The 9,488-nt window shown below is 56.8% G+C and overlaps 1 protein-coding gene across 1 annotated transcript; it reads right to left on the minus strand.

Moving 5' to 3' along the window:
- Positions 1–525: 525 nt before the first annotated feature.
- Positions 526–5,340, minus strand: NPAS4 (neuronal PAS domain protein 4). Its single transcript, XM_024574329.2, has 8 exons — positions 5,166–5,340; positions 4,314–4,465; positions 4,041–4,143; positions 3,662–3,923; positions 3,373–3,482; positions 2,891–3,026; positions 1,328–2,763; positions 526–610 (listed from the first exon to the last, which is right to left on the minus strand). The coding sequence occupies exons 1-8, from the start codon at positions 5,338–5,340 to the stop codon at positions 582–584; spliced, it is 2,403 nt and encodes an 800-aa protein (XP_024430097.1). The 3' UTR covers positions 526–581.
- Positions 5,341–9,488: the final 4,148 nt, after the last annotated feature.

Genomic DNA, 9,488 nt, shown 5'->3' on the forward strand with positions numbered 1-9,488 from the left:
TGTGACAGCGGCAGGTCTGCCTTCCTCCACCGGAAAGGAATGTAGCGTCTCTTCACGCCCCCCACCCCAGGCGTGGGGCGCAAAAGTCACAAGAAGGGCCGCCAGGGCGGCAGAGTCCATCGGAATTGAAATCCCGTTACTGGTGTGTAGAGAATTCTACGTGGGTGTCAAGAGCCCCTCAGGGCACAGGCTGGCCCCGATGGGCACTGCCTTTCCCCCACCAAGGCCCAGGGGTGGCTTGGCCCCCAGGAGTGGAGAACTGGCCCAGGCCCATGGGGCAGCGCGGGGTGGGGGAAGTGAGACTCCCCCGTTCTCCGCTTGAAATCCCATTCAAGGAAACTCACTACGAGTGAATACAGATTGAAATGGAAACTGGGATTGCTGGAAGTCTCTAAATTTTAAAAAGAAGCTCCCCTCCCTTGCCCTCCCTCCTCCCCTCACCCAATCCTGCAGGGCCTGGGGAATCAGATATATCCCCCTCCAGCCCCTAGAATCCCCCCAACAGTCCCGGGGGGGTGGAGAGCAGCTCCACGTCTTGATGACAATATGCCATACTTGACGACGTTAAGTCACAGACTTATTCAAAACGTTGGTTCCCCTCCACTTCCATCTGCAGCGAGAGAGAGAGAGAGAGAGAGAGAGAGAGAGAGAGAGAGAGAGAGGGAGAGGGAGAGAGAGAGAGAGAGGACAATCAGTAGGCTTATTAGGAAAGATAGGCTGAGGGTGTGTCATGGGCTTCAAATATGTTGGCCCAGTGACCGGAAGATCACCAGAGGTTCAGCAGGAAAGGGAGCGATTTGGGTGGATGGACTGACATTATGGCTGTAGTTTGGGAAAGGACGGAGCCATAGCAGTGAGCCTCTGATGGGGTCAGGGGATGAGTCTCACTCTCTTTACTTTTGCAAACATCCATAGACTCTTCCTCTGTATTTCCTTTAGGAGGTAAGAATACTGAGAGGTAAGAGTCTAATGCCTCTTCCATCAATTTGTGTGTGGTGTTGGCCAAGTGTCTTTAACCCTGGGAACTCGATTGTCTTCATATGTCAAACGGGGTGGTGATGGTATATCTAGGTCCTTCCCAGAGTTAAGACGTACAAACCATTAGTCAAGGATTCTCTTGCATTTTACCCCACACCCCTAACCCCTGGCCCCCAGGGCTACTTGTTCTGAACTTCCATGTTGTTTTTTATTAGTTCTTAGCCTCACTGCTACCCTGGGCAGCAGGCGATGTTTACCATTAATAAAGTCGAGGCACAGAGAGGGGAATTTACTCATCTAATCCCACTCAGCAGGTCACTGGCAGGACAGGGACTTGGGCTGGACTCACCTTCATGGAAGCTGTCTTGAACTTGGCTCTGGAGTTGATGCAACTCATCAGTAAACCCATCGTAGGGGAATGCTGAGACACCTGTCTCAAAGGCGGTTTCATATGTGGCCAGGTCCTCCAGGAAGCTGTGGTCTTCTGGGGACAGGTTGTTGCAAGGTGACAAGGCCCCTCCTGGGACCGCTGTCTCAGGACCCTCTGAATTCCATCCCCCATTGGGGTCTGGGGTAGAGAGATCCATGAAGATGTCTTCCACGGGTGTCTCTTCCAGGAATATGTTATCAGGGCCAACCAGGAAGTCCAGCTCCTGGCATTTCCAGGGTTTCAGGTCAAGGCTGAGCACAGGAGGGCCAGCCCCTGACAGGGACAGGTTGGAGTCCAGGGGCTCCAGCCCCCCAAGTGGCTCCAGCCCACCTGTGCAAGCCTCAGCTGAGAAGGGCCTGTCCATGCCCTGAGCCAACTGGCTGATCTGCTGGATGAGACGGTCGATCTCATTCTGCTCCTTCTCAGAGTAGTGGAAGAAACTCTGCTTGACTGGAGAAGCCTCAGGTGTAAGCAGGCCTTCAGGCACCAGGGGGACGTCCACAGAGAGGGGGCCCCGGAGCTGGGCTAAGGCCAGGAGCGTGCAGTCCCCATTACCAGGGCTGCTAGGACTCGGAGGCAACTTCTCATAGAGAAAACTGCATCCCTCCTGGGCGAAGTAAGTCTTGGTGGGATTGGGACTCAGTTGTTCTGGGAAGGTTTGGCTGGGGCTTTGCAGGTGTGCTTGGAATGCTGTGCTGGGAGGAGTCAGCTGCTCACGTGCAGTGCTGCCCAGAGGCTCTGGGAAGGTGGCAGTGCTGGGAAGCAGCTGGTCTGGGAAGTTGGAGGTGCAGGGAGTCAACTGATCTTCATAGCTTCTGGCTGAGATTTCGGTCAGCTGGCCTTGTAGTGGACTAGTCAGTGGATCTGGGAAGGTTGCACTGCTGGGCGTTAATTGATCAGAGAAGGTCATGGTGCTTGGAGTCAGCTGTTCTTGGAGGGAGCTGGATGGAGTGGGCAGGTGGGTCTGGAAGGGCTCATGGAGGCTGAAGAGAAAGGCACAGCCTCCCGGTTGGCGGGGTGTATAGGGCGGGGTGCACACAAGATCCTTGCTCAGGCCGGCTTGAAGAGAAGGCTCTGGGCCAGATGGGAATGTCAGATAGCTGAAGCCCAGCTCTTTGGAAGGTCGGGGAAGCTCTTCTGATGTCGAGACAGCACCCATCTCGGGAGCACTGGGGAAATTGGTGCTTCTGGGAACCCCCAAGGCTGGGGTGAAGAGGAGGTTAGGGCTGGAGCATTGCTCCTGGGAAAGGATGTTCTCAGGGAATGAGGGCAGCATGGTTGGGGTACCCAGGACATAGGCTGCCCGAGTGTCTTCAGAGTTCAGCTGCTGGCGGAGACTCCAGGCCTCCGTGTTACTGGACAGGAGAGAAGACACAGCCTGTAAGGATTTGCTGTCTATTCCCAGAGCAGTTCCCCGATCTGTATCTCCTCCATGACCACCTCACCTGCACACCCCCAGGCTCCTCCTGCCATGCAGCTCACCTGATTGGGTAGTTATTGGCAGTGATGGGGCCTTCTGGACCTTCTGAGTATAACAGGCAATAAATCCACGCCCAGCCTCCAGGCTTGGCCTGCAGTCTCACTACCATCTCTGCCTGAATATCTCCACTCTCAGCCACTGAGGGGAAAGAAAACATGCAGAGTTAGGGCACACATCAGGCAACATAACCTAAACTATCACCCCACTGACCTCTCCACTGAGTTGGGGTATCCATGGACATCCTTTTCTGATGGGCTTAACCTGAACCACTCAGCTCCCCACCTTTGACCTCACCACTTGGAGTCCCCCAGTTCTGATGCTATTCTCACCTTGACTCCTCACCCTAATGTTCACCCTACAGCATCCAAAACTGGTGGCCTCTCATATCTCCCCAGCATCAGTCTTGAGCAGAGCCATTCTTTGTCGGGTCTCCCATGCCCTTCCCCAGCTCTCTGTCTTGCCCCCGGCTTCTCTGGACACTCACACAGGCGGTAGTGTTGAGAGGAAGCGTGGCCCAGATCCTCAGGGTGCAGCAGTCCATACCATGATTTACAGAGCAGCTCACTGCGCTCAAAGCCCAGGTAGATTTGGACACTGGGAAAGTGGAAAGGGTGAGGTCAGCTTTCTGTTTTCCCTACTTGACCCAGACATCTCATCCCCTCCCAGGTCCTATGCCCCCTTACATCCCATCCTTCTTGCCCCTGACTCCAGAATCTAGGGTCCCCTCATCTCTGGTCTGCCTTCCTCTTGGGGCCTGAACACTCTGGGCTTACCTCTCAGAGATGTCCAGTAGGGCCAGGTCCTTAGCATGACGGCTCTGGAACATGGCTAGGAAGAGTGAGGCAGGGCCAGGGCCAGGGCCAAGGCGGGATCTTGGCTCCAGTGGGGCACAGAAGGCTGTGAACACTGGGTTTCCTGCCCAGTAGGCTCCAGGCGGGTGAGCATGGAATCGGCCTCGGATAAGCACTAGTTTGTTGCCTGCGCTCTGGCGCCGAAGAGACTTGGAGGTGTTGAAGCGACAACGGAAGAGGCGATCTAGGTGAGGGAAGAGAAAACTAATAAGAGGGTGAATGGCTGAGAGAGATAGCAGATGGGGAGGAGCAGGGCAGCAGAAGGGAGGTTGGATTGAGGAAGGGAAGAAGGAGTTCTCACCGGTGTCCAGGGCAGAGGGCAGGGTCAGCTGCTGGCGCACAGTTAGGTGGTCAGCTGGATCAATGATGTCGTAGATACTGTCACCCTGTGCAACCAGGTCCACCTGGAGAAAGGTGAAGAAGAGGTGACCATTAGTGAAAGCATCAAGATCCAACCCTTGACACCTAGCATCATGTAGCAATTCCTGAGCAATTCTCAGATTTCCAGAAACAGAAAGCTCATTGTGTCCCATCTGTGCCCCAGCCCAAGCTGAGAGAGCCCCTCAGCACTCACCATGGAGTGGCCCAGGTGTTCGCTCACACTCTCGGACAGATAGAGCAGCTTCCCTTCAGCCGTGAACACAAGCAGAAATCCAGGTAGCGCTGCCACTATGTCTTCAAGCTCTTGAGCTGAGAGAAGCCCTGTGGGGCCCGCCAGAGGAGTGCCTACAGGGCGAGAGGGCATGGTGGGTTAGGAGTAAGGCTAGGATGCAAAGCAGAAGTGAGGAAGACGTGGAGTGAATTTCAGAAAATCTAGAGGAATGCCTCACGGACCTGCCTCTGCACACACCTGTTGACCCACTGCCTGCGGTTCCTGCCCAGGGAACCTGTTGCTGGACCTCTAAGTCGGGGCCGGGGCTTCCGCGTCCCCGGGTTTCAGAACCACGGACAGAGCTCCGAAGCCGCCCTGCCGTTCAGCACCACGGGCAGCGCCTCGCAAACCCTGTGGTGCTGTCTGCACCGCGGAGAGCGCTTCAAACGCGGCAGAAGCCCTTTCAGTTCCCCGAACCGCGGCTGGGCTCCTCCAGGCTTTGGCGGCTCTATCTCTGCAACTTCCCGGGCTTCCCTCTCCGGGCTCCCGGAGCGCCTCTGCACTGGCGGGCACTGGGGCCATTCTGTCCTGGCTCCCCTCTCGTACGTCTGGCACTAGGGACACTAACCAGGCTCTCTATCCTTCACCCAGAAGTAAGGTGAAGTCTGGACAGAGCTCAGGAGGAAGAGTAGGAGGTCCTCAGTCCCCCAAGCCCCTTCTCTCCCCAGCTGGCCAACACGTTGCCCTAGACATGCGGCAAGCCCCGCGGGTTCCCTTGTCTCCTCTGTCCCGGTGTCCGCCAGCTCGGGTCTCGGACAGCCCCAGTTTGCTCACCTCCAGCGAAGAAGACGCCCTTGCGAGTGTAGATGCAGGCAAGGCTCATGATGTGCAGGTAGGACAGCCGGACCTTGTCCGCCTCGGCCAGCGGCAGCAGCTCCTTGAGGTTCCGGATCTCAGCGTTGATCTGGTCGCGGCGCGCCTTGGAGGCGCCCTTGGTGGAGCGGTACATGGCTGGCGGCTGAGGCGCTCCCGCTCGGGCTCCGAACACCTGCGGTCCCGTCCCGACGGCCGGCAGCTTCCTCCTCCTTGCTTCCCAGTCTCTTGCTCGGGCTCTCTCTCCTCTCCTCTCCTCTCCTGGGCTCCGCTCGGCTGCGCTGCCCCCTTCGCCTGCCTCCTTCCGCCTTATATAGCTCCTGCCAGGCGTGGGGAGGGCTCGCTTTAGAGAAAGGGGGGGCGGGAAAGCGGGAGGCTGGGCCAAGCAAGCTGCAGCGGGAGCCGCTGGCGGGGCGGGGGGGGGGCACCCCTCCTCCCTCCCCGGCTTCCGACGTCATCCTGTGACGTAGAAGGAGAGCGGGAGGGGGCCAGAGGGAGGGGGAGACGGAGGCTGCGGAGGGGGCCAGGCTGGCGGCCGCTGAGCCGAGAGGCAGGTACTGCGGTGGGAAGGCCTGGAAGGGGGTGCAGGGACCCAGGCGTCCCCAGGCGTTCAGCTGAGCAAAGAGACAGGGCGATGAGGCCGTCTCCTGGCTGCAGAGGACGGGGAGAGGCTGGTTCCGACAGTGATTTTTCTAAGGAGATAAGGAAATGGGAAGGGCAGTGTCGTCCACAAGTTCCCCCCTATTTGCCAGACAAAGGTCACATTCGCAGAAGGCGAAGAAGGGCCTTGCTTGGCCTCCATGTGGCCTCCGTGGAAAAAGTCACGGGCCGGGGTGTCTCTCTAGGGATTCCTCAGTCTGGGATTCCCTTAGTCACATTCAAAGAACAGCCTCCTCCGCCCACCCCTTTCCGAAGGCAGGCCTTGGCGACTTAGCAGGGAAGTTACAGGGGGTGGGGGTCTAAGGCCCTAAGTTGGCGTGAAAAGGGGGTCCTGAGGAAGAGGGTCCAGCTGAATTCGGCCTTGGTTCCCTTTTCCCACCTCCAAAAATAGAAACACCAGTGCCTGCGCTGTAGTCTGCGGCGATTCCTGGTTTTCCTGTCAACTAATTAACCTCATCCACTGGGGGGGAAACTGAGGCAGGGCGCCAGCACGTGGTAAGGATCGGAGTCTGCATCTAGGTGTCCCTCCCCCACGCCCGCCCCCAAAGACAGCGGCTCCCCCCAGCCCCGCCCGGTGGCAGATGGTGTCTCCCCGCGGCCGGGCCGGGGGCGGGGGCGGGGGCGGGCCCGGGGAATCCCAGCTCCTTATTTGGAGAGGAATCCTCCGGCTCTCGCGCGACGCGGCGGCGGGCGGAGCCTGGCTGCCTCCGCACCGCTCCGCGGGGCTCCCCAGCCTCCGGCGGCGGGGAGGATGGGGAAGCAGCAGAGAAGCGAGGGGGCCGTGCCGAGCCCTCTGAGACCCTTGCACCTGCCAGGGACCCCGTCAGCTGTCCGCACCGCCCCCACTCCCGACCCTCTTCATCTTCGTGCTAAGGGCTCCTCTCTCTCTGCCTTCCACCTTGCACATCCCCCTCCACTGGGCCGAACTGGTTTCTTTATCTCGCTGCGTGCTTGGTGGTCTGTCTCAGCTTCCTGCGCCCTCTATGCGCCCCCCTCCCCACCACGTCCCTCTTCTGCTCTCTCGAATCTCCTTCCCGCGTCAGTTTTGTCGCCTTTGCCCTACCTCCCTCTCCTTTCTCTTTCCAACACAGGCGATTTCTCTCTCCAGGGGTTGAGGGTTCCTTGCTCTCCGCTGCCCCCCCCCCCCCAGCATTCCATCAAAGGAGAAGGAAGTGGGTTAGGGGATATCTGATGTGAAATCTCATTTAGGGGTTGGGGGGCTGTGTGAGATCACTTGAGGGACTGGAAATGAGGTCACTTAAAAATGGGGGAGAGGGACTGGCCTGATTGTAGAGAGTCACATAGGAAGCGTGAAGATGAACTTTGACATCAAGAAATGAAATTTGGGGTCAAGGAAATCCTCACTCCTCGTGGAAAAGGGTGGTGGCGAGAGAGGCAGACCGACAGGAGGAGACGGCCGAGAAGGGTGTCTGAGAAGGGGGGGCGCTAACCCTGAGCTCTTGTGCCATTTCGACAGATGTTGGGGCCATTCCCAACAACCATCTCGCGTTCAGTGTCGCAGCTGCGATGGAGGGGGGGGGGGGTGTCTGCCACAGTCTCTAGCCCTATTTATCTGGTGACAGAGAAATAGTTTCACTTTTATCTCTATCTGACCCTTGATGTACCCACCCACCCCTCCCTCAAGCTTCTATTGGGACAAGCCCTTGATCTTCGGGCGCCCTCCTGGTAGGAAAATCCAGGGTGTGTTCCTGTTCTTTTCACCCACTGTTGAAGCTTTAGTCCTGTCTGGGAGACAAGCTTAGTGTCCCGCTCGGTAGTTAAGTGTCTATTGGTCAGCTGATCTTTGGCAAGCAGATCCGATCCGCAATGAAAGACTGAGGCGCTGGTCGCTGTCCGTGGTCCTGAAAAAATCACCAGGGAAGTAGTCTTGGCCAAGGTCTGCCTGGGACATCAAAGTAGAGCCACCCAGGCCTCAGAGTCAGGCCCTAGTTGGATGTTTCCTCTGAGGGTGAATATGGGGGGGGGGGGCGAGACTTCAGGGGCCAATATTTCTGAGCTCTAGGTGTGAAGTAAGCATGGGGGGAGGACTGGGCTTGAGGGAAGAGCCCTTGGATTTTTCCAGGAGCATAGACTGGGGGAAAGGGAGGCACTCTGGAAGGGGAGAAGGGTCTAGAAAGGGACAAAAGAGCAGGTAGGAAAAGGCTCATCCTTGCTCGCCCACTCTGATTCAAGTTGAGAAGCTCTGTGTGCCCCCATGTCTCCTCTCCCTAGACCAGCGCCCACTCCCCTTGCCTCCCACCTCCGTGGAGCTATTTTTAACAGTGCAGAACCAAAAATAGCCTGGCAGCAGCTTCAGGCCGTGGGAGAGGAGCTATTTATATCACCAGTGATGGTTCCAAAATAGCAAGCAGGAGGAGGGGGGCGGCTGGCACACTAGAGAGCTCCTGGCCGCTGCTAAAAATACTGGCAGTGTGAGTCATCCTGGCCTGGCTGAGTCACCCCACTCTTACCCCCCCACCCAAGCGGCAGGCAGCAGCAGCAGCAGCAGAATGGTCGAAGAGTTGGAAGCCTGAAATGGGGGAGGTATCAGAGCCCACAAACTATAGGAAAGTGGGCAAGGGAATGAATTGGGAGAGGGGCTTTGGGGTGAGTGTGTAGAAGAAATGAGAGGGGCAGGAGCCACCCAGCCAAATCCACTGAGTGAGCCTGCAGCACTCGCAGCCACCCACTGTTGTTCAGGGATGCTCGGGCCATTTGGAGGGAGGGAGCCGGACTGTGAGGGTGTGCGTATGTCTGTGTCTGCTTGACCGCACCTGCGCCTGTGCGTCTCTGCACACCTGTCTGCACGTGTCTTTGTAGCGCGTGTCTGTGTCCCGGTGTGTCTATGCCTGTCTTTATTTTTAAAATGTCTATGGCTTCTTGTGGTATATGTAGTTCTATGCTTATGCCTGTATGCTTTTATGTGTTTGCAATTTTCTGTGTGCCTTCCTGCCCATGTGAGTGTTCGTGTCTGCATCCGAGTCAGCCCTGGGCCTTTCTCTCCCGGCATCCCATGCTGTGTGTGGAGTAGCGTGCACCCCCAACCTCAGAGCACCTTCTGTTGACTTCCTCTATTGTGTCACTTATTGGGCTTTTGCATCATCTATCCCTAACTAACCTCTCTCCACCCAGCACCTTCCCCTCTGTCCAGCCCTTGGCCCCCAACCATTTGTGAAGTTCTCTCTGTTGCATGCAATCTCTAGTAAAAGGATGGAGGAAAGGAACCCCATATGACCTCTCCATTTTCCCTTGAATCATCCTGAATCTTCCATGGCCTGCAAGAGTAAGTGGTTTTCCATCACTCCATATTTGGGGAGCTGAGGGAAGAGAAGGACTTTCTTTAGTTCTAAAAAAATTCCTGGTGTGGGCACAGGCATGCGCAGCACACACACACACATACACACACAGCTGAGAGAGAGAATGAGAGAAAAATATCAAGGTCCCTTCTTTACCGAGAGGAGCTCGCATCTGTTGCCATAGCAACCCGCCCACTCCTTCCCTGAAAAATCACCAAGAAGAGGTGATGGCATCGAGGAGAGATTGGCTGATTTCTTTCTTTATTATTTTTTCCCGAAAAAGGGCTTTTTATAGCAAGAACAGGCCGTGAGACCCCTTTTCCCCCAT

This window comes from Desmodus rotundus, chromosome 5 (genome assembly GCF_022682495.2).
Source record: "Desmodus rotundus isolate HL8 chromosome 5, HLdesRot8A.1, whole genome shotgun sequence".
NCBI lineage: Eukaryota > Metazoa > Chordata > Mammalia > Chiroptera > Phyllostomidae > Desmodus > Desmodus rotundus.

Coding starts and splice junctions, on each gene's coding strand:
- NPAS4 (XM_024574329.2), bottom strand. CDS start 5,340: ATGTACCGCTCCACCAAGGGCGCCTCCAAGGCGCGCCGCGACCAGATC. Junction 3,483..3,661: donor CTACTGGACATCTCTGAGAG/GTAAGCCCAGAG, acceptor CCACTTTCCCAG/TGTCCAAATCTACCTGGGCT. Junction 3,027..3,372: donor CTCTCAACACTACCGCCTGT/GTGAGTGTCCAG, acceptor CTTTCCCCTCAG/TGGCTGAGAGTGGAGATATT.